Genomic DNA, 24,666 nt, shown 5'->3' with positions numbered 1-24,666 from the left:
TAATTGTTTATCTGGAAGGGTAATGTCGTAAGAGAGCAAGCAAAAGAACTGTAGGATGTCTTGGCTTTGAAAACAGATTAGAAGTTTTTTTAAATACATGAATACAGACTGTTTGCTAAATATTGAGAATGTTATTTAAAAAAACCCCTAATCCTAACCCTAATCCCGACCCCACCTTATTCCTGTAAACCACGCAGTTCAGATGTTCAGGTGTCTTCTACTGTCTGGGTATCACCGGATTGCTTGAAAAGTAACAGAAGCCTAGGAGTGTGCATTATTTGAACCAGAAGCAGTAGAGGTGCTTCAGATCTGGTGTGGGCACCTTCATTATACTTGGTGGCATCTGAAAGAAGCCACCCATATAATCACATGTTTTTGTTAATGAGGCAGCAACATATACTTTGCACTGGATCTAAATGGACCTTTGCCTCTTCAGATCCAAAGAGTACCCTCCCCTAGAGCTGAGGTGTAGGTGCTCTTCTGATGGAGCCCATCAAAAAATATTCCTTCAAAGGATAAACATCAAGTGTGACTGCAACTGGGTTGGTTGCAAGATGATGGCTCTTCACCACAGCCATGAAGCAGCATTTCTTGGATCAGTGGAACAACCTCCCTCCAGAAGTTGTGGGTGCTCCAACATTGGAAGTTTTTAAGAAGAGATTGGACAGCCATTTGTCTGAAATGGTATAGGGTTTCCTGCCTGAGCAGGGGGTTGGACTAGAAGACCTCCAAGGTCCCTTCCAACTCTGTTACTCTACCCTACTCTACTCTACTCTACTCTGTTCCTGTATATTTTATTATCTGTTCTATTCTGTTCTGTTCTATTCTATTCTATTCTATTCCAATTCTATTCTATTTCTATTCTATTCTATTCTATTCTATTCCAATTCTATTCTATTTCTATTCTATTCTATTCTATTCTATTCTATTCTATTCTATTCTATTCTATTCTATTCTATTCTATTCTATTCTATTCCAATTCTATTCTATTCTATTCTATTCTATTCTATTCCAATTCTATTCTATTCTATTCTATTCTATTCTATTCCAATTCTATTCTATTCTATTCTATTCTATTCTATTCTATTCGAAGTACAGACCCTTGCTTCATCTATATGACATTTCTCTGCAGATGTTAAATATTGTGTGGTGCTTCAGCATCAAACAAAGCACCCCTGATGGCTGATGAGTACTCAGCTAACCCATATTGCTTATCTAACTTTTTTTTCCTCATTGAGGAATTCCCCATTGACCATTAAGGAAAGTTCTCCTTTGCCACTCAGCTGACTTGCTTTGTTTCCCTTTGATATTCTTTGATGATGGAAATACTAACCATTGTTGTGATGACACAGGGTGAACCTGGACGTCCAGGTCTGAACGGGATGAAGGGAGATCCAGGTGTTCCAGGAGTACCAGGATTTCCAGGTATTCAGAACCATGTGTGCCAGGTGTTGGATGGATATTTGAGGTCAGCTTTGGAAGACATTCTCCATGGTTTTATCTGTTCTTTAAAGCTCAGCCTGCTTGCCCTATGTCAGCAAACCCAGACCCAGATGTTTGGAAATAATCAGGATGAATGCTTTCCAACTTTCCACCCTAAAATCTCAGAGAACAAAAGCTAGAGAGTTTTTAAACTATCAGAAATTTTAGTTTTTTTTAAAAAATTGCACTTGCAGCCTAGTGTAATTGAGGAGATATAAGAAGATTCCTCTTGCTTGAGGTCTATGCCTTTATGAAGGTCAAAATGATAAGCCGTTTCTTTCTGTCTTGCCCTTTTTTCTTGAGATTTTGGCCTTTTTACTGAGATTTCCCACCTAATGTAGTTGGCACAATCTTAGTTAACTCAGTGGGCCCCAATAAGGTGGTTGGGGGGGGGGCATGAAGGCCATAAATTGAGCATCCCTCAGTGAGACAAATGACATTTGAGAAATGTATGCATACATGATATTTCTCTTATCAGAGAGCTAGACAAAAAGGAGTAGTGAGGCAGAACAGAATAAAAGAGAAGAGAAGAAGAGGAGAGGAGAGGAGAGAGAATAGATAAGAGAATAATGGAATAGAATAGAGTAGAGTAGAATAGAGTAGAGTAGAGTAGAATAGAATAGAGTAGAGTAGAATAGAATAGAATAAATAGAATAGAATAGAGTAGAGTGGAGTGGAATAGAATAGAGTAGAGTAGAGTAGAGTAGAATGGAATAGAATGGAATGGAATAGAATAGAATAGAATAGAATAGAATAGAATAGAATAGAATAGAATAGAATAGAATAGAATAGAATAGAATATTTTCCCATAAATAAGACCGGGTCTTACATTAATTTTTGCTCCAAAAGATGCATTAGAGCTTATTTTCCAGGTAAATCTTATTTTGGGGGAAATACTGTACTAAATGTGTCCATCTGGTTGATGATCTTAACTGGGGCTTATTTTGGGCATAGGGCTTATATTATGAGCATCCTGAAAAATGATGCTAGGGCTTATTTTCCGGTTGGGTCTTATTTTGGGGCAAATGTGGTAGAGTAGGATAGGATAGGACAGGACAGGACAGAATAGAATAGAATTCTTTATTGGCCAAGTGTGATCGGCTACACAAGGAATTTGTCTTCGCTGCAGAAGCTCTCGGTATGCCTATAAAACAGCAAGCAATAAGCAGAGGTTCTTGATGTCTACCTTGTATTAATTTATGTGGGTTTTGGCTTTTCAGGTATGAAGGGACCTACTGGACCTATGGGACTTACTGGCCCTGAAGGAGACCCTGGACCCTTTGGCTCTCCAGGTAGGAATTCTGAGATTAATATTAAAGAAAATGAATGCCATTGTTGCTTTCTAAAATATATTCTCATTGTTTCCTTAAAAAAAAAAAACAAGGTAACATAAAATGGTTTCACGGCATAGAAAAATGGCCACATGCCATACCTGAATCGAGTGGATTCAGCAGTTCTGGAGGAAAGATTTAATAAGATGGCCGGTCAAGTCAAGACTCTGCCCTTGTGGATCCAGGGAATTTGAGTGAGTCTAACATGTCATTTTGAGAGGCTGCAGGAAGAGAACCGTATTATTTTAGGTAGCCAAACAAAAGTCAGCCTGGGAGCATCTTTAAGTCTATCCACTTTTTATTTGAAGGTTTTGTGAGCTACAGATTAGTACTTCTTCTGAGGCAATGAGCGGCTTGGCTAATGTGAGATTTAAATCCATGGTGATGAGTCTTTTCATGATCACCAGTTGTGCCTTGATGAGGTAGGTCAGTGGTTCTCAACTGTTTCTTCACCATGGACCCCCTTTAAATTCCTTTTTGTGGCCATGGACTATGGCCATGGACCCCCAAAACTTAACTCAAGATTTAAATCATAAATCTTCACCGACCCCTTGTGACATCGCGGACCCCCAGGGGTCCACGGACCACAGGTTGGGAACCACTGACATAGGTCATTTAGTCCAATCTGTTCCTTTGATGTGGGGGAACTACAGTAATAGCAATAGCACTTAGACTTATATACCACTTCACAGTGCTTTGCAGCCCTCTCTAAGTGGTGTACAGAGTCAGCATCTTGCTCCCAGCAATCTGGATCCTCGTTTTACTGACCTCGGAAGGATGGAAGCCTGAGTCAACCTTGAGCCAATGAGAATTGAGCTGCTGGCAGCTGGCAGACAGCAGAATTATCCTGCAATACTGCATTCATACACTGCGCCACCAGGGCTCTAATATATGATCAGCAAACAATATCTGGGGTCTTATCGGAGGCCATTATTCCACAGAAGAATTGGCAACCTTCTTCCAGTATTGAAGGGCATGTTCTTGAAGAGATCGTTTCCTGAAGTGGGACATTGGGTGACCAGCAGTGAGTCCAGTCTTTCTCTAACACCCACCCACCCACCCCCATTTTCTTCTTTTTGGCATCTTCATCTCTCCCAGATCCTACTTACAAAGCTCTGAACCAATCTCAGGTATAAGAATGTGAAAATTAGGCCAACTGTTACATGCCACATTTGACTCAAGGGCTTGATGGTGATGTTTTTGAGAGGTTCATCTGGAATCTGCTTTTTCATAAGTGATGCTGTTGGGTTTAGCCTTGTGCGCTGGGAAAAGTGGCAAGTAAATATCGTCCTTTTTCCCTGTGACAGCCTTTCTGGTATTTGAAGAATGTTCACCAGGTTTCTGTCAGCATTCTCATCTTACAGATTAACATGCTCCATTCTTTCAACCGTTTCTCACAGGACTCATTTTTCATACCAAAAAGGTTACTTTTATCCACAAGCATTCTGGTTTGCCTACAATCTTCTTAAAAGTCAGGAATCTTACAGCAATCTCTGTCTCTTTCTCTCTCTCCCTTTCTCTTTCTCTCTGTCTCTCCCTGGCACTCTCTCTCTTTTTCTCTCTAGCTCTTTCATTCTTTTTCTCTTTTTGTTTCTCTCTCTAGCTCTCTTTCTTTCTCTCTGTCTCCCTGTGCCTCTTTAATTCATTTGCTTCATGCGTGATAAGGATTGTGCTTCTTAAAATGCAGATTGAAATCTAACCACACAGGTAGATAATCAAAAGTACTGGGTCCCTTCTTCAAGGACCATAATTCACAACAAGCAAAGCAAGATTTTGCTATGTGGCAAAAGCAATTCTTCCAAAGCCATTGACTGCTGTGTATGGATACCAACATTTAGCACCTCTTAAGGCAGATCCTTCCCATATCCTTTTAGCTTAATCTGTACATGCAATTTTGTCTTATAATCGCAGCCATTTATACCAGATCCAATTTTCATGACTGAACGCAAGCAGTGTTGTACAATAAACATTTTTGAGCAGCAGGTAAACAGTTACACAATCCGTGCAGGCCACCGGTCAGATTTTACCTTTTGACTGGCTATCTTGGGTTGACAAAAGCTCTCGAGATGAGAGGATTTCTGCTCCAACACAACTTTAATTTGGGGGATACCAGCATAGTCCAAGCGTATTTAGGAAAGGAGGAATATACAAATAATCCTTGCTTTACAACCACAATCAAGCCCAAAATTGATGTGGCTAAGCAAGACAGCTGCTAAGTGAATTTTGCCCCACTTTACAACCTTTCTTGCCACCGTTATTAAGTGAATCGCTGCAGTTGTTAAGTTTAATAATATGACTTAAGTGAATCCGGCTTCCCCATTGACTTTGCTTGTTAGAAGATTGCAAAAGGGCATCACATGACCTCGGGACACTGCAACCGTCATAAATAGGAGTCAGTTGCCAAAGGTCTGAATTTTTTTTATTATTATTAAAAAAATTTTAAATTTTACAATAAGAACCCTTCCCCGTTCCCTCCCAACCCACCCCAAAACCCTCCCCCATTCTTCCCAGAGCTGAATACAGGCTTAACTAGAACTTAAAAGAAAAAAAGTTTTAAACCCAAATAAACCTTAAACAGATATAATTACACTCAATAAACAAATTATGAAATACTTTAACTCCATTATATATAAAAAACAAAAAGAGGGGAAAAAAGGGAAATAAAAAAAATAAAAAATTAAAAAATAATAATAATTACACTTCTAAATAATATCTTAAACTTTAAATATAAATTATTCGAAAGCTAAATGGTATTTTCTTATATCATACTTATATTGTATAAAATGTATCCATCTTTTCCACACCAAGAGATACTTCTCTTGCGATTGATCTGGTCTGAATTTTGATCATGCGACTACGGAGATGCTGCAACGGTCATAAGCATGACAGTTCATACGTCACTTTTTCCAGGGCTGCTGTAAGTTCAAACAGTCAGTAAGTGAAGGATTGTAAGTCAAGGACTCTCTGTCCTTTCCCATTCACTGAGATTGTTCCTTAGTTGGTGGAAGACTAAATTGGCTTAAAATTTGCCCCTGTTGCTGGTTAATACCCTTTTTCTCTTGTGTCTATTTCTAGACACTGAGGATTTCAACTTTCAGGTTAGGAAAAAAAAAATAATACAGGTAGTTGTCAACTGAGAGCAGCAACGTGGTTGTTAAAGCCTCCGAGTCACATAAACCCTATGCTAGATCTCATTCTTTGTTTATGATGGGCAGGACTCAAGAAGAGGAGAAATAAACATTTCCAAGACCAACAAAATCTTAAAATAACAGAGCTGTGGGAGGAAATGCAAATCTTGAGCCTGGTCTAGATCAGACCGAATCCCGGTATTGCTGAGTATAATTGGTAGCTAAAATTGGGTGTCTATCTTTTGTTCCAGATGTCAAGTGTTTAAAAAGCAGATTGTTTGGTAAAATAAGAATAGCAATAGCAGCAAGTTAAGCTGTGACTCAGAAGTGGTTTTTTTTTCCTTCTGTAAGCAGCTGGCCTTTTTTGCTCTTAGGAAGCTTTGGGATGCCATAAAACAAAATTGATTATTACTGGAATTATTTATATTTATTTATTAGATCATATATCCCTTGTCCTTGTCGGTTCTAAGCAGGTTGCAAAGCTCTAACTCAGTCTGAAAAAACGGTTTTGAGACCAGGGTGAGCCCAATCCATCTTCTTATGGTGGCATCTGATAATGCCAGATATTTACCATGTTTTATTCCCTCCTTTCTCATGAACCATCCAAAGGAACGCCTGACTAAATGATTTAGGTTCTCAACTTTCTCTGTATCCTAGGTCCTCCAGGAATACCTGGCCCGGCTGGAAAAACAATTGTGATTAAAGGTGATCAAGGACCACCTGGTCTTCCAGGGCAGCCTGGAATAAAAGGTCTACCTGGACTTCCAGGGCCTCCAGGTTTGCCAGGTAAGTTCTTTCTGGACAGGTAACAATATGGATGAAAGCAATTTAAATATGGAACTGAAAAGTTCCACTTATTTTATGATTAAACAATAAGTATTATTAATAATATTTAAATTAAAAATTTTTTTAATTATATAATAATTGATTATAAACTGATTTGTTTATGATATGTTATTAAGGTTTAAAGGGAGTTAAGGTTTAAGGATGATTTTAATTGTTATATAAATTGTTAAACTTGTTTAGCTTATGATTAATCTATTTGTTAACTTAGTTAGATTATGTTTAATATGTTTGAAATACCCTGTATTTGGCTCCGGGAAGTCGGGGGGGTGGGGTTTGGGGGGAGAGTAAATGGGTTTATTTTGTAATTTTTAAAAAAATAAAAATGAGCTTAATGCAAAAAAAAAAAAAGATAGCTGTCTTCTGGCATTTGACTAAAGCAGGGGTCTTCAAACTTGGCCCTTTTATGACTTATGGACTTCAACTCCCAGAATTCCTCAGCCGGCGTTGAAGTCCACAAGTCATAAAAGGGCCAAGTTTGAAGACCCCTGGTGTAGAGTAACATAAGGCATCAACCTAGCTCAGGTGTGGAGAACCGTGGCTCTTTTATGACTTGTGGACTTCAACTCTCAGAATTCTTCAGCCAGCATGCCTGGCTGAGGAATTCTGGGAGTTAAAGTCCACAAGTCATAAAAGGGCCAAGTTTGAAGACCCCTGGACTAAAGTAATATGATGGGGGTTTTGCAAGCAGTCTAAAGGAACTCATTAAACAATATACATCCATAGGTTCAATTGGTCTTCCTGGTGACGTTGGACGTGATGGCCTTCCTGGTTTTGATGGTCCAGCGGGGCGTAAAGGGGAGAAAGGACTCCCAGGCCAGCCAGGTAAAGTGAATGTATCATTTCTGTGATGGGAATAGGGAAGAGGAGGGTGTCAAGCAATAAAGACAGATATAGATCTGCTCTCCTTTGCGGGTTCAACTGAATCTCCAGAAAGAACAAAATCTTTGGAAGCTTTTCTTCAGCTTTGATGGCCAGAAAAGAGGCAGGATGGTGCCAAATCGTAGGACAAAACAAGGGCGAGGCATGCCTTGTGTCCAATGTCACAACCTGTCTGGCTTCAGCTGTGCCAGGGTAGGAAGCAAAGCCTCCGTAACTGATCTTATGGGAAGTCTATCCAGAATTGATCCTGGAGAATCCATGTCAACTTTGGGCTTGCCCACCCTATTTAGAAGGCTGGTTGTTTTAAGACTGCAGATTCACATCTGTCCACCTGTCGAGAGGTGTGATTGACTTTGTTCATCCTGCACACACAGGTCTACGTGGTTCACACGGACCCCCTGGCCCTGATGGATTGCAAGGTCCTCCAGGACAGCCAGGAGCAGGTTCAGTTGCCCATGGATTCCTCATAACTCGCCACAGTCAAACCACCGACAGCCCCTTCTGCCCACCGGGAACCAGCCGGATCTATGATGGATTTTCCCTTCTCTACGTGCAAGGAAACGAGAGAGCTCATGGACAGGATCTGGGTGAGGTTCCATTTTGCTCTGAGCAGGTTGTTTTTTTTATGGAGATGGCATTGGAGACCCACTTCTATTCTAATCATCATTCATATCTCAGTTCTATTGCGCTTTTTTTCTTTCTGGCTGGTACTTTGGGGAAACAGTGGTTTGTCCGATGTTTAGGAGTACGATTTCTTCTCTCCCTGCATCCATGAGGCTCTTGTAAAGCAGATCCCTTTCTCTGGAAGTTTTGCACAGAGCCACAAAATAGATGTGGATGAGGGGCTGTGCCTAAAGCCACTGGTCTTCCTCATCCAAGGCCGCTTGACCATCCACTGAGAGGCTTCTGCATTTCTTGGAACAGTATTTGAGGAGCATCTCCTGGAACAGAACCATGAAAAATGTGAGGACGGTGTTAACACCCTTGGCTGCAAGGCTGCTCCACCTGGCATTCTGCCCATCCACTGGGACCAAAATTCCTTGGCTAGGGATTCTGGGAGCTATAGTCTTAACATAGTTATGACATGCCATATTGGGAAGAGCTAGTCTCTGGATAGGGGAAGTAAAGAAGGGGCTTCATTGGGGGTGGCTGATAGATTAGTAACAGATCCCCCTTCTCGCCCCATCTTTTACCTGTATTGTATGTTACATTTTTGTAGTATTTTATTTATAGAGTTTTATTTTTATAATATTGTAAGCTGCCCATAGGTACCCTGTGAAAGATGGGTGGAAAGAAAGAAAGAAAGAAAGAAAGAAAGAAAGAAAGAAAGAAAGAAAGAAAGAAAGAAAGAAAGAAAGAAAGAAAGAGAGGAGGGAGAGAGAGGGAGGAAAGAAGGAAAGAAAGAAAGAAAGAAAGGAAGGAAGGAAGGAAGGAAGGAAGGAAGAAAGAAAGAAAGAAAGAAAGAAAGAAAGAAAGAAAGAAAGAAAGAAAGAAAGAGGAGGGAGGGAGAAAAGAAAGTATGTGAAAGAAAGAGAAAGAAAGAAAGAAAAAAAGAGAAAGAAAGGGAGGAAGGAAGGAAGGAAGGAAGGAAGGAAGGAAGGAAGGAAGGAAGGAAGGAAGGAAGGAAGGAAGGGGAAAACTTGTTTTATATCTCATTCTTACCAAGGGCGTCTTCCGTTTGCTAGGCACTGCTGGCAGCTGTCTCCGCCGTTTCAGCACCATGCCCTTCATGTTTTGCAACATCAACAACGTCTGTAACTTTGCATCCAGGAATGACTACTCTTACTGGCTTTCTACTCCTGAGCCGATGCCAATGAGCATGGAGCCACTAACTGGAAAGAATATCCAACCTTTTATTAGCCGGTGAGCAAGAAACTCTTGGGTTTCAAGTAGGAGAAAGATAGGCTGTCATTTCTCATCCCTCTGTATGATGATGCTGAGGTTGAGCACGGGAAACCAGCGGAGCAGTCTTTCTACAAAACTGTCAGATATGTTTTATGTAGGATGCACCTTTATATATATTTAAAAAAGCATTTTTTTGTTTCAAACAGAGAAGTTCCAATCCAGGTAGGATGAATTCTTAGAAAGCTGAAGGCAGCATCTTCAGTTTCCATATGAAAAGCAACTACATTTCCATATAGAACTCAAGACTCGATAGTAAAAGAGCAGTTAACAGAGTAAGAGAGTAACAGAATAACAGAACGACAACAAAGTAACAGAATGACAAATAACTAAGAGAATAACAAAGTTGGAAGGGACCTTGGAGGTCTTCTAGTCCAACCCCCTGCAGGAGACCTTATAGCACAGCCAATAAATGGCTGTCCAATCTTGGAAACCTCCAGGGATGGAGCACCTATAACTTCTTGAGGCAAGTTGTTCCACTGGTCAATTGTTCTCTCAGGAACTATCTCCTTACTTCTTTGATTAGTTTCCATCCATTGCTTCTTGTCTTGCCTTCAGGTACTTTGGAGAAGAGCTTGACTCCCTCTTCTTTGGGGCAGCCCCTGAGTTATTGGAAGACTGCTATCATGTCCCCCCTCGTCCTTTTTTCATTAGACTAGACATACCCAGTTTCTGCAATCAATTATTGTATCTTTTAGCCTCCAGTCCAAATCCTCTTTGTGCAGGCTCTTCTCTGCATTCTTTCTAGAGCAGTGGTTCTCAACCTTTTTAATTTATTTATTTATTTATTTATTTATGAGACTTATATACCGCTTTAAGTGCAAGCACTCTCTAAGCGGTGTACACCAGTAAGCAATGTATATATATATTTACATTGCCCCCAACAATCTGGGTCCTCATTTTACCTACCCCGGAAGGATGGAAGGCTGAGTCAACCTTGAGCCGGTGAGATTTGAACCGCTGACCTGCTGAACACAGTCAGCTAAAGTGGCCTGCAGTACTGCACTCTAACTGCTGCGCCACCTCACCGGTCATAAGTCGAGGACTACTCAACCGGTCGTAAGTCGAGGACTACTCAACTGGTGCAGCACCGTTTGCAGAATGGGACTTTTGGTGGGCTCAGCAGGGCAGAGACAGCCTGGACAATTCCTATTGGCTTTTGAAAGCCAATAGAATTAGACTCTATTCAAGAGTCTATTCTATTGGCTTTCAAAAGCCAATAGAATAAAAGGGAGGAGCACAGCTAAGGAAAAGGGGGAAAAAATGGCAGACTGCGTTGTTTGGCGACCCCCGTGAAAGGGTCATTTGACCCCAAATGGGGTCCCGACCCACAGGTTGAGAACCACTGCTCTAGAGTCTCAACATCTTTTTTTATATCATGGTGACCAAAACTGGATGCAGTTTGGGCACATACGGTCTTGCCAAGGCCTTATAAAACACTTCACATGAACTTGATTCTATCCCTCTGTTATTGCAGCCTAGGACTCAAAGTTGGCCTTCCAGAGATGGATATTAAACTCAACACATCAAAACATCATGTTTATCTTTTCCTAACCCCGAATTAACTTGGGGAGCTTTACCGGATGTAGCTTAGAATCAGGGTTGAAATGATAGCTCTCTAATTCTTGATCACTACAATACTGGGAAGGCTGAATTCTAGCAGTATCAAAATAACAGAACAATAGAGCTGGAAGGGACCTTGGAGATCTTCTAGTCCAGGGGTCCTCAACCTTGGCAACTTTAAGACTTGTGGACCTCAACTCCCAGAATTCCTCAGCCAGCAAAGCTGGCTGAGGAATTCTGGGAGTTGAGGTCTACAAGTCTTAAAGTTGCCAAGGTTGACGACCCCTGTTCTAGTCCAACCGTCTGCTTGAGCAGGAGACCCTAGACCAGTGGTTCTCAACCTGTGGGTCGGGACCCCATTTGGGGTCGAACGACCATTTCACAGGGGTCACCAAACAACGCAGTCCGCCATTTTTTTTCCCTTTTCCTTAGCTGTGCTCCTCCGTTTTATTCTATTGGCTTTTGAAAGCCAATAGAATAGACTCTCTTGAATAGAGTCTAATTCTATTGGCTTTCCAAAGCCAATAGGAATTGTCCAGGCTGTCTCTGCCCTGCTGAGCCCGCCAAAAGTCCCATTTTGCAAACAGTGCTGCACCAGTTGAGTAGTCCTCGACTTACGACAGGTTGAGTAGTCCTCGACTTACGACCGGTTGGGGGTCGTGGCATTAAAAAGGTTGAGAACCACTGCCCTAGACCATTCCAGACAAATGGCTGTCCAAGCTCTTTTTAATAATCTCCAGTGGAATACAGTTTCCTGACCTTAGCTTAGACACATTTTTTTTTAATTTTTAAAATTTTATTAAGTACAAAGAAAAAAAGGATTAAAAACATTGAACATGGTAAATCGCCTTTGACTGACATCTCAGTCCATATTGTACATTAATTACATATAATATACCTATATACAACTATACATTTCTAGTCCCTATCTCAGTTTATCTCTTTACTGTGACCTCCATTTTTCCCCCTCCATCTATAACATTTATTCCATATTCGATAAAATTCTGTTTCTTCCTGATTTTTTAATCTTTTAGTTATCCTATCTAGTTCTGCGCAATACATTATTTTCTTTATTACGACTTCCTCACTCGGTACTTCCATTGCTTTCCACTTTTGAGCAAATAGTATCCTTGCTGCTGTGACCACATGGATAATTAAATATGTGTCTTCTTTATTTACATTTTTCTCTAGTATTCCTAATAGTAATGTCTCTGGTTTGTATTGAATGTTTTGCCTAGTCATTTCTATTGCCCAATCCCAGACCATACGCCAGTACACCTGTGCTTCTCTACATGTCCATCATACATGAAAAAAGGTGCCCTTTTCTTTTTTACACATAGATAAATATCCATTATGCATTTTGGCTAATCTGGCCGGAGGGAGGTGCCATCTGTAAACCATCTTATACAGGTTTTCTTTATATGATGAGTTTAGACACATTTAAAAGAGGGGGTTATATCAACCCATTCTTAGAGAAATAATTTATGAGCTGCTATTAACCTTCCTGGTTCAATGGAGCCTCCCTGATTGGAGACAGGGGGTCACCAAATACCAATGGACGAGAAGAGCAAATTGGAGGACATTTCCGAACGTGTGTCTTGCTTAGAGACTTTCCTAGAACATCTGGTTGACCCATGGATGAGACAAGCTGCCAAACTATTACTCTACTGTTATTGTGTTCAATCTTTTCATACAGTTTCTCCTTCCTTCTTCTCCCCCTGCTTACTCCCTTTTTTAGTTGCACAGTCTGTGAAGCTCCTGCGATGGTCATAGCAGTCCACAGCCAGACCATTCAAATCCCCTCGTGTCCACAGGGCTGGAACTCGCTATGGATCGGATATTCATTCATGATGGTACGTGGTGCCTTCACTAAATGTTTGTACAATGACAATTCAGGTGCCTGTAATTCCATTCCTCTTAGTAGTCCTTCTCGGGGTGAGAGGACCAGGAGAAGTGGGGAAAAAGAAGAAGGAAGAAAGAAAACCCTTGTCCTAAAAGAACACAGGGAGTTTTGGAAATGAGCTTAGAAAAGGAATCAGAGGCCTGTGGAAACCATCCTTCAGCAAAAATTAAAAAAAAAAAAAGCCCAGAGAGGTGGGGAGATCATTAAAAGGAACTTTTAAAGGAAGACATGACCAGACTTTCAAGATTCTGTTGTCACGGGTAGTCCTCTGCTTACAGGCATTCATTTGATGACCGTTCAAGATTGCAACGGCACTGAAAAAAAGTGACTTATGATTGTCTTTCACACTGATACCAATTGCAGCATCCCCGTGGTCGTGTGATCAAAACTTGGGTGTTAGCAAGAGGCATTATTCATCTCTCCACCTATGTTCTGGATGGCTTACAACAGAGACCTCCAATCTTTCTCAGTTGGCGGATCAGAGAGAAAGGGAGGGGAAAGCATTTTACGCACGCACATGCACAAACAGGGCCGTGAACATGCGCGATACAAACAGGGCGGTGCTAGTGCCTGCATGATACTCGCTGGCACCGCCCTGTTTTTGCTGTGCGGTGTCCCGTTTTCGTAGTGGCAGCGGCACTAGCGCAAGTGGGGCTGAGTGCGCTCAACGTACACGCACTGGCCAGCCTGTTCTGTGGCCCGGTGGCCAGCAAGCCGCAGCCCACAGGTTGGGGACCCCTGGCTTTCAACCAGCTCTCTGGGAAATTCTAGGAGTTGAAGTCTACCTGTCTTCAAGTTGCTATGCTTGAGAAACACTGGGTTAAGATGATAATTGGTTGACCTAGAGCAGTGGTGGCGAATCTATGGCCATCACCCCAGCACACGTGGTCTCTAAAAGTTTGCCATCACTGGCCTAAGGCCAGCCAGCCTGGAGCTGCCATTGGGGAGCCCACCATCCCACCCGCCAGAGACCCCCTGGATCTCTCCCAACCCTGTCCTGCCCAGCTCCCACAGGTGTTCCCTCCCCATAAGCAACATCGAGGTGGCCACGCCCACCCCAGCCATGCCCACCCAGTCTGCCATGACCACTGCAGCCACACCCATCCAGTGGCCACGCCTACCCAGTCTGTCACGCCCACTGTTGCTGCGCCCACCGAGTGGGCCATACCCACCCGGCACCTGGTGATACAAAAGTGGGTTTTGGGTTGCAATTTGGGCACTCGGTCTCTAAAAGGTTCGCCATCACTGACCTAGAGTGATTTGGTTTATTTCAGCACACCAGTGCGGGAGCAGAAGGATCCGGACAGGCCTTGGCTTCTCCTGGCTCCTGTCTTGAGGAATTCCGCTCAGCTCCCTTCATTGAGTGCCATGGCCGAGGGACCTGCAACTATTACGCCAATTCATACAGTTTTTGGCTGGCCACTGTGGAAATATCAGAAATGTTCAAGTAAGTCTGCCTCTTTCCTTTTTTTTTTTTTTTTTTTTAGTGTACATGTTGGATACACACAGCCTACTAAGCTCTGATTTCCTTAGCTGTAGCTGGTGGAATTGAACCCCGGGGATTCAGGTCAGATCCCTCAACATACTAAGACACAGAACATTGGAAAAATGATTTACCAACGGAGGAAAAGTTAATTAATTTTTTTTTTAGATTGTGCAGAAATGGATAGATTGACATTGAAAATGAAAGAGAAAGAAGATTCAGTATATTTTAGAACATGGGATACCTTTTATCAATGGCTAGAAAAACAAAATGATTTTGTAAGTTAAATTGTTGGAAACCCAGACAATATGTTGCTGATAAAATTAAGCATTTGGATTATAAAAAATTATATATATCTATATATATCTACATATATCCATATGTCTCTCTCTCTCTCTCTCTCTCTCTCTCTCTATATATATATATATATATATATATATATATATATATATATATATATATATATATATATATAGCTCTAGCTCTATATCTATCTATCTTTATTTCTATATCTCTCTATATCTATCTCCATCTCCATCTCTATATCTATATAGATATAGATATATCTACATATAGATATATATATACAAATTTCTTTTTTTGTTGACAAAGAGTTAAAGAGTTAAATGGGAGACTAGAATAGCTATTGCAAGCTTGCAAGGCAAAAGTGATTATAAGTAGAACTGCAGTATAGCAGTCAAAATATCAAGGTGCATTAATCAGACTGGTCTGTCCAAAAAAAAACTTTGTGTGTGTGTGTGTGTGTGTGTGTGTGTGTAAATTTAGATTTTTGCTGACAAAGAGTTAAAGGGAAAGGCAAAAGTAATCATAGCAGTAGACCAGGTGTTCTATTAGACCGGTTTCACCGGAAACATCATGGATGCCAGCCGTGTAGATTGGATTCACATGGCATGCAGAACCAAATCAAAAATTAATTTGGTTACGAATAGAAGAGACTATTTGGAGCTCAAGGTTGAAATGAGGGGTCCTTGGTGCTGGGAGTTGGAAGTCCACAGGTCTTAAAAGTTGCCAAGGTTGGACATCCCTAGCTTACATGTTTTCCATCCTTACTTTCCACCAACTCACGATGTGTCCTTCTTTGCCTTTCCCTTGCCCAGTAAACCTCAGTCGGAGACTCTTAAGGCTGGTGACCTCCGGGCCCGTATCAGTCGATGCCAAGTTTGCATGAAGAGGACGTAATGCGTCAGACTTTACACCACAGCAACTGAGAAATATTTTAATGCACTGTCCTTCAGCTATAATATTGGTGCTATTGTGGAAAAGGAGAAGAAGAAGAAGAAGTTTGAAGAAGAGACACTCCCTCACGTTGATGCAGATCTCAGCGCCTCTCCCTGAAGGAGAACCCCAAAACCAACGTGTTGCATTTGGGGAACCGGGGCGGGTTAGAAATTTGGCTACTAAATGAATTAAAGGAATCGGTTGAAGGAACGATGGAGAAGATAGCCAAGGCATCGGAAGATTGGGAAGATTGAAGAAGTCAACCTTTTTCCTGTAAGGACTGAAAATGTGCTCTTTGCCAAATTGACCCCCAAAAGTGAAGGTGCCACTCCCCCCCCCCACAAAAAATAAAGGAATTCCTATGAGGAGGAGACTGTGCTGTGCCAAGAAACCCCACATTGTGGTGCTATCGATCCTACTGTATTCCCAGATTTTGATATGAAACGTTTAAACTTATTATTATTTTTTTCCTTTGTAAGTAATGAAATGTGTATATTGTGTAAACACATTTTTTTTTTAGTTTCCAACTTCTCCATCATTTAGACACAAGCCAGCCTGCCTAAGCTCACTGACGTCACCAAACGAAATCAAGTCAACCTATATATATATAAATATATATATATATTAAAAATATATAAAAATAAATATATATATATATATTAAAAAAAGTTGAAAAAGGTCAACTGAAAAGCAGGACACCGTATTCTAAGTCAGGAAATAGTTTCTACGGATCTGTTCTCTCTCTCTCTCTCTCTCTCTCTCTCTCTCTCTCTCCCTTTCTCTCTCTCTCTTTCTCTCTCTCTCTTTCTTTCTCACTCACTCCTACTCACCTCTCTCTCTCTCTTTCTCTCTCTCTCTCTCTCTCTCTCTCTCTCACTCACTCACTACTACTCACCACTCTCTCTCTCTCTCTCCCAGCGAGCTACTACTGAGTTTTAAATTTTTTTATTTTCTTCCCCAAGTTTGGCTCACATTTTATTTGAAAAATGTCTAATAATGTTGTAGCCTTTTAAAAGAAAACAGAGCTGTTAATTAATGTCTGTATTGTATGCCACTCTCTTGATCATTTTATTTGTCCATAAGAGCAACAAAAAAGCCAGAAAGGTCATTTTTAAAGGGTTTTATTTTCGCACATCCTGTGAAATATTAGAGCAGCCTCCTTGCCAAAACTGATCCCTTTCTTTTAGAGCCTGTAGCCTCTAGCTAGGAAACACCACTAACAGCCATGCTGATTAAGAATTGTAGGCCTTACGATCCAAATGATCAAAGGGCATCTTATGCAGGAAGACAATTTTATAGTCTTTGATTAAGAAACCACAGGAACAAAAAGTCATTCATTTGAATGATATTAATTTATGTTGGTTCAGCTGACCATACCTTCAAAGTATACAGGTAGCACAAAGTTTATATTATCCATGTACACACACACACAATGCACACCCAAATCCACTTTTCCCCAGACATAATGTCTAGTATTTTATCCAAATAACTGTACACTTTGAAAATCCTTTTGACTGAAATAAAGTGAAAAACTAGTGAAGGCTATTTTCGTTCATAGCTGGCTGCCTGTCAGTTGTTCAGCAGATTTCCATATTTGTGTTGTGGTTCCTTGCAATGAAACCACCCCCGAATCAAACATCTTATGAATATCTTACATGGTGCCTATGGAGAACGTTGGATACATGCTTGTACATTGGTAGCAAATAGAGGTACCAAACAGGAATCAAACCAGATTCCTCCAATCTTGGTTAAGTAAAGCCAACATTTGTCTTCCTTTACTTTATAGAGGCTGTAGAGTTGTGTGTAACATTTTAAGGGAGAGGGATCCATCATTCATCATTCATCACCATCTACATACAGGTAATCCTTGACTTTGTTGTTGTTGTTAATTGCGAAGTCGTGTCTGACCCATTGGGACCCCATGGACAACGTTCCTCCAGGCCTTCCTGTCCTCTGCCATCTTCTGGAGTCCATTGAAGCTCACACCTCCTGCTTCAGTGACTCCATCCAGCCACCTCGTTCTCTGTCGTCCCCTTCTTCTATTGCCCTCAATCTTTCCCAGCATCAGGCTCTTCTCCAGTGAGTCCTTCCTTCTCATTCGGTGGCCAAAGTATTTGAGTTTCAACTTCAGGATCTGGCCTTCTAAAGAGCAGTCAGGGTTGATCTCTTCTAGGACTGACTGGTTTGAACGCCTTGCAGTCCAGGGGACTCGCAGGAGTCTTCTCCAACACCAGGGTTCAAAGGCCTCCATTCTTTGGCGCTCAGCCTTTCTTATGGTCCAACTTTCACAGCCATACGTTGCAAGTGGGAAAACCATGGCCTTGACGATACGCACTTTTGTTGGCAGGTTGATGTCTCTGCTTTTTAGTATGCTGCATCTTAGGGCAAGCATTTTTGAATCAATCTAGCTCAAATGAGCTAACTTACAGAATGTATCCAAATTTGGAATCTATGCCTCCTATGGGATTAAAATTTGGCAAAATTGTGGCACTTATGTGCTTAGCCTGCTGGGCTGCCAGACTGCCACCATCAGCACTAGTAATGTGATCATTTTCAATGAGCCATGCCAGCTTCCCATAAAGAGTGTCAGTGGGGAAGCCAGCAGGAAATCAGAAGTTGCTTCTGCTCCCACTGATATTTTGCCCACCTCAGTCATACTGAGCCATTGTTTAGGTAAGGAATTACCTTGGAAACAATGACCCAACAGGGCACACACGGGTGGTCTAGTAGTTTATAAAACTGGGCGAGGCTACAAGCTTTTGGGGTTTTTTTTAGACAGATTGTAGCCAGCAACATGAGTTAAGGAAGCGGTAAAATAATAAAATAAATATATTATAAAATAATAATAATATAAAGTAAAATATAAAATAAAGTAAAGTAAAATAATAAAACAAAATAAAAATAATACTCAGGAAAAAGAAATGGCAGGGAATGAGCGAAGTAATAAACTGAGATGACTTTGTTTTCTCCACAAGATGGCAGCATATCCACAAGTATGGTTGCGCTTTTGCCGGGAGCAAAGATGGAAAAATTGAGCAGTGTTGTGAATCGGTGGGAGCAGTTACAGGGACCTTGGAGGTCATCTAGTCCAACCCCCGGCTCTCACAGGAGACTTATACTATTTCTGATCAATGGCTTTCTAGTTTCTTAAAAGCCTCCAGGGATGGAGCAGCCGCAGTTTCTTGTGGCAAGCTGCTCCACTGGTTCATTGTTCTCACTGTTAGGAAGTTTCTCTTCAGTTCTAGGTTGCTTCTCTCCTTGATTAGTGTCCACCCAGTGCTTCTTGTCCCGCCCTCTGGTGCTCTGGTTAAACAAGCTGAGCCCCTTTTCCTTGTGGCAGCTCTCCAAGTATTGGAAGACTGCTATCATGTCACCCCTGGTCCTTTTTTCACTAGAAGGTTTTGCTTAAGGGTTCCTGAAGTATCTTGCTGAAACAAGGGGAGATGTAAAAAAATAATCATGGATTTGTGGGGGTGCAGATGTACTCAACACCCCACCACTTAACAGAGAGCTGCCTGGAGTCATCCTTTAATCCAGTGGTTCTCAACCTTTTTAATGCTGCAACCCCCCAACCGGTCGTAAGTCAAGGACTACTCAACCAATCATAAGTCGAGGACTACTCAACTGGTGCAGCACAGTTTGCAGAATGGGACTTTTGGCAGGCTCAGCAGGGCAGAGACAGCCTGGACAATTCCTATTGGCTTTTGAAAGCCAATAAAATTAGACTCTGTTCAAGAGAGTCTATTCTGTTGGCTTTCAAAAGCCAATAGAATAAAAGGGAGTAGCACAGCTAAGGAAAACGGGGAAAAAAATTGATGGACTGCGTTGTTTGGCGACCCCCATGAAATGGTCGTTCGACCCCAAATGGGGTCCCGACCCACAGGTTGAGAACCACTGCTTTAATCCTTAGTGCAGGGGTAGGCAACCTTGGCTCCTTTATGACTCGTGGACTTCAACTCCCAGAATTCCTGAGCCAGCTTGGCTGGCTCAGGAATTCTGCGAGTTGAAGTCCATGAGTCATAAAAGAGCCAAGGTTGCCTACCCCTGCCTTAGTGCATACCTATCTTGTGTATAAGGTTCTAACATAGATTGCAAGTTGTGTAAAATGAACTCTCAGGACCTGGAAATCTGCCCAGCCCTATCGTAGAATGACGGGTAATGCAAATGCAACAATGGTGGTTACCGACTTTTAGTTTCTGTTGCTTCATCGTTTGTTTTGCCTTCAGGGAACGGCACGATTGTTCAGCTCCTGAATGGACTGGAAGTATTTGGGCTTCCTTTTTTCCCCAGTGGAAAGAAGCAGCTCCAAAACTGGTTGGGCCTCTTAAACCGACGCTAATCCTATTGTTGTTGTTGTTGTCATTTCTCCCCATCCGACTTAAACTTGGTGAAGTGGAATTCCAAAAGTAACTGTCGGTATTCATTTTTGGTTTTATTTCTATCAGAGATTATTTGCTTCCTTTTCACTTAGGAACGATTGGCATTTGCAGAACCCTAGAACCAGCGAAGAACCATTGAGGTCATACAGTCTGACCTCTTACTTCATCCAGGAATCCTTTTTCAAGGCGCCTAGGCTGATGGCTGTTCAGCCTAGGCTTCAATACATTTTCCTTCCTTCCTTCCTTCCTTCCTTCCTTCCTTCCTTCCTTCCTTCCTTCCTTCCTTCCTTCCTTCCTTCCTTCCTTCCTTCCTTCCCTAGAGCTGCCCATCTCAATCGATGTTTCTGGGGGCTTAAAATTAGGGGAAAAAAGAGCTTATTCCTTTTCTTCGTTGCTTCTACTTGTCCGGTCATTTTTAGTGTAGTGTAGTTTTCCTAGCGTTCATCTCGATGTTTCTTTCTCGTAACAACAAATTAACCAAACTTCAGACCATAAATGAGTTTGCACAAAGTAAAGCCATTGGGGACCGGCTGGCTGCCTTTACAAAAATGCGCTAAGCTCGGTTAGTATTAAACTTGGTTAGTCGGGGGGGGGGAGTTGTTTCGTCTTTCGATGGCCCAGCATGGTTGATAGCTCGATGCATTGTACAAAACCCAGGAAATGGACGGAACGCCTTGCCACCAGAAGTTTTGCTTTGCTAATTGGGGCTTTTCAAGAAGGAACTGGACAGCCATTGTCCAGGGGCTCCTGCTTGAGCAGGGGGTTGGACTAGAAGACCTCCAAGGTCCCTTCCAAGGCTATTATTTTGAGATGATCAGATCCTACCCTCGCTCAGGGAGGGAATCTAGTTCCTGGCCTAGGACTGACACAGATGCTTTTTTCTTTTCCGGATGGACTCATGTTGATTTCCTTCTATCACCGTCCCCGCCCAGCTGCCGTAGCTCACTCGGTGGGGCATGGAGGTAAAAGAAGGACATGGGATGGCACTGGGTGTCTTTGCTGCAGTCCAGTTTTGAGCGTTGGGATTGACACCACCCAGCGGTGTTGTTTTCTCCTCTCCCGTTTGCAGAGCTGCTGACTGGGGTCTAGGTAGGCTTCCTAAAGCTGGCTCAGAGAGTAACTTTTTTTTTTATTTTAGAAAGGGGAGGGGAAGATTCTTTAAAAATCAAAGAAGTCTTGGAGGATTTCTCCTTCCAAAACAATTTTTTTTCTTCCCTTTCCAGATCCGAAGGGGGGGAGGAAACCCCCTTTCTTTTCTTTTTTTTTATTAAAAAGTGTTATACAAGTTTTTAACAATATCCCCCCCCCCTAAAATAACCCCCTCCCTCCCTCCCCCCCTCACTTCCCAGAGCTGGTTACAGGGTTACAAATATACAAGCAAATTCTAAATAAACTTATCCAACTATACAAATAACAAAATCAATAATGTGCTTTAACTCGAATACAAAACAAATTTAAGCAAATTTTAAAAAAAATAACAATATAAGCAATTCCAAATGAAAAACTAAAAATTATTCATAATCTAAATAATGCTTTTTAATCCCATATCCACTCTAATCATAATGTTATCCATTAAATCCCATATTTACTCTGCATGTAATTTATCCATCTTCTCCACGCCGAGGTGTATATTTCTTTTAAACAACCATTCATCCACAATAAACACAAAAATTTCCCTCCAATATAACCCAACCAACAAACTTACATTCGATAAACTTGGCTCTTTGCTTTTTTTCCCCACCCCTAGATAAATTTATTAATACCCTCCTGCTTAAGAAGTTTTCTTAAGTGGGCTCGGGAGTGGCAGGGTGATAGTGGGAGAAATCTCTGCTTTGAACAAGCGGCTAAATCTCCAACTTTGTTACCTGGTACAACCTCTGGGTCAGCTCCTGGTGCGAGACACCCAAGGTAGAACCAGATTCAAATTCAGAAGGTGATTCTCTCTCCCCCCTCCCCCCCCTTGCTGCATCCCACACTGATGCCTGCATGCACAGATCCACTTTGTTATTTAAAGTGTATGGAATTTGCTAGTAGGCATTCTCCATGCATGAGTCACCGAGCCACATGAGCTATAAGGGATCTTGCTTTTGAGAGGAGCCCCTCCTTGAAGAAAACAGGCACTAATTCAGGATATTTTCCTTGCTGTTGGGTGGGAGATCTCTCTCTCTCTCTCTTCTCCCTCCCCAGCCCGTTATTGCACTTGAATAAGAGTTTTAAAATCACAGTCAAAATGTATGCAGTGTCCTGCCAAATCAAAATGGTTTTTTTTTAAAAAAAACAAACAAACAAACAAACAACAAACCAGGTATTTTAAGAAGGGCTTCTACCATTTCATTTCATTCTGTTATTTCAAAATCTGAGGAAGTTCATCACCTTCCATTTAACAGAATAATGGAAGGAACCTTGGAGGTCATCTAGTCCAGCCCCCTGCTCAGGCAGGAAACCCTATAATATTTCAGACAAATGGCTGTCCAGTCTCTTCTTAAAAACCTCCAGTGTTGGAGCATTCACCGCTTCTGGAGGCAGGTTGTTCCACTGGTTAATTGTTCTCGCGGTCAGGAAGTTTCTCCTTAGTTCTAGGTTGCTTCTCTCCTTGATTAGTTTCCATCCGTTGCTTCTTGTCCTGCGTTCAGGCGCTTTGGAGAAAAGCTTGACTCCCTCTTCTTTGGGGCAACCCTTGAGATATTGGAAGGCTGCTATCATGTCCCCCCTCGTCCTTCTCTTCATTAAACTAGACATACCCAATCCAGCAACTGTTCCTTATATATTTTAGCCCCCAGTCCCCTGATCATCTTTCTTGCTCTTCTCTGTACTCTTTCTAGAGTCTCAGCATCTTTTTTACATTGTGGTGATCAAAACTGGATGCAGTATTCCAAGTGTGGCCTTACCAAGGCATTGTAAAGTGGTATTAATACTTCACGTGATCTTGATTCTATCTCACTGTTAATGCAACCTAGGATTACATTGGCCTTTTTGGCAGCTGCAGCACACGGCTGGCTCCTATCTGAATCTTACTCCTAGTAGAGATTTATTTGATGGCCTCTGACAAGTAGTTTTGGCCTTTACAGATAGTCCTTGACTTACAACCATTGTTTAGTGCAGTGGTTCTCAACCTTGACTTACAACCATTGTTTAGTGCAGTGGTTCTCAACCTGTGGGTCGGGACCCCATTTGGGGTCGAACGACCATTTCACGGGGGTCGCCAAACAACACAGTGCGCCATTTTTTACCCCCCTTTTCCTTAGCTGTGCTACTCCCTTTTATTCTATTGGCTTTTGAAAGCCAATAGAATAGACTCTCTTGAATAGAGTCTAATTCTATTGGCTGTCAAAAGCCAATAGGAATTGTCCAGGCTGTCTCTGCCTTGCTGAGCCCGCCAAAAGTCCCATTCTGCAAACGGTGCTGCACCAGTTGAGTAGTCCTCGACTTACGACCGGTTGAGTAGTCCTTGACTTACGACCAGTTGGGGGTCGCGGCATTAAAAAGGTTGAGAACCACTGGTTTAGTGACTGTCTGAGCATGACAAGGGCCCTTTAAAAAGTGACTTATGACCGGTTGCCATACTTACGATCGTTGCAGCGTCCCCATGGTCACGTGATCAAAATTTGGGCACTTGGCAACTGACATGTATTGATGACGATGGCACTATCTTGGAGTCATTGATCACCATTTCTGACCTTCCCAGCTGGCTTCCAACAAGCAAAGTCGATAGGGAAAGCCAGATTTGCTTAACAAGATTCACTTAACAACTGCAGTGATTTAACAACCGTGGCAAACCACCACCTTGCTTAGCACTAGAAATTTGGGACTCAGTTGTGGTTGTAAGTTGTTGTTGTTGTTGTTGTTAATTGCGAAGTCATGTCCGACCCATCACGACCCCATGGACAACGTTCCTCCAGGTCTTCCTGTCCTCTACCATCTTCTGGAGTCCATTCAAATTCACACCTACTGCTTCAGTGACTCCATCCAGCCATCTCATTCTCTGTCGTCCCCTTCTTCTATTGCCTTCAATCTTTCCCAGCATTAGGCCCTTCTCCAGTGAGTCCTTCCTTCTCATTAGGTGGCCAAAGTATTTGAGTTTCAACTTCAGAATCTGGCCTTCTAGAGAGCAGTCAGGGTTGATCTCCTCTAGGACTGACCGGTTTGAACGCCTTGCAGTCCAAGGGACTCGCAGGAGTCTTCTCCAGCACCATAGTTCAAAGGCCTCCATTCTTTGGCGCTCAGCCTTTCTTATGGTCCAACTTTCACAGCCATACATTGCAACTGGGAAAACCCTGGCCTGGACTATATGCACTTTTGTTGGCAGGGTGACGTCTCTGCTTTTCAGTATGCTGTCTAGATTTGCCATAGCTTTGCTCCCCAGGAGCAAGCGTCTTTTAATTTCTCAGCTGCAGTCCCCATCTGAGGTGATGGTTGTAAGTAGAGAACAGCATGTATTTAATTCTTCCGCAGGCAAGTGGTCTTCTCTTTAGGGTTTGGGACCCCTGAAAGATACTATAGAATATTTAATTAGCATTCTTAGGCCATTTTA

At 42.0% G+C, this 24,666-nt stretch overlaps 1 protein-coding gene across 4 annotated transcripts in view; it reads left to right on the top strand.

Annotated features, from left to right (window-relative positions):
• The window catches only part of COL4A5 (collagen type IV alpha 5 chain), a 138,058-nt gene extending 121,783 nt beyond the window's left edge, over positions 1–16,275 (top strand). For all 4 annotated transcript variants that reach the window (XM_039348727.1, XM_039348725.1, XM_039348726.1 and 1 more), the window contains 9 exons: positions 1,353–1,425; positions 2,703–2,774; positions 6,599–6,727; positions 7,511–7,609; positions 8,041–8,253; positions 9,352–9,529; positions 12,870–12,984; positions 14,309–14,481; positions 15,636–16,275. In XM_039348727.1, the coding sequence (XP_039204661.1) occupies positions 1,353–1,425; positions 2,703–2,774; positions 6,599–6,727; positions 7,511–7,609; positions 8,041–8,253; positions 9,352–9,529; positions 12,870–12,984; positions 14,309–14,481; positions 15,636–15,717 (1,134 nt within the window). In that variant the 3' untranslated portion in view covers positions 15,718–16,275. The remainder of the gene's footprint in view (positions 1–1,352; positions 1,426–2,702; positions 2,775–6,598; positions 6,728–7,510; positions 7,610–8,040; positions 8,254–9,351; positions 9,530–12,869; positions 12,985–14,308; positions 14,482–15,635) is intronic.
• The last annotated feature ends 8,391 nt before the right edge of the window (positions 16,276–24,666 follow it).

The sequence above is a fragment of the Crotalus tigris genome, unplaced genomic scaffold (assembly GCF_016545835.1).
Source record: "Crotalus tigris isolate CLP2741 ecotype Arizona unplaced genomic scaffold, ASM1654583v1 scf7180000018172.2679963, whole genome shotgun sequence".
NCBI lineage: Eukaryota > Metazoa > Chordata > Lepidosauria > Squamata > Viperidae > Crotalus > Crotalus tigris.
Note: the sequence above shows the minus strand (reverse complement) of the source record. Positions and strands in the feature narration are given on the sequence as shown.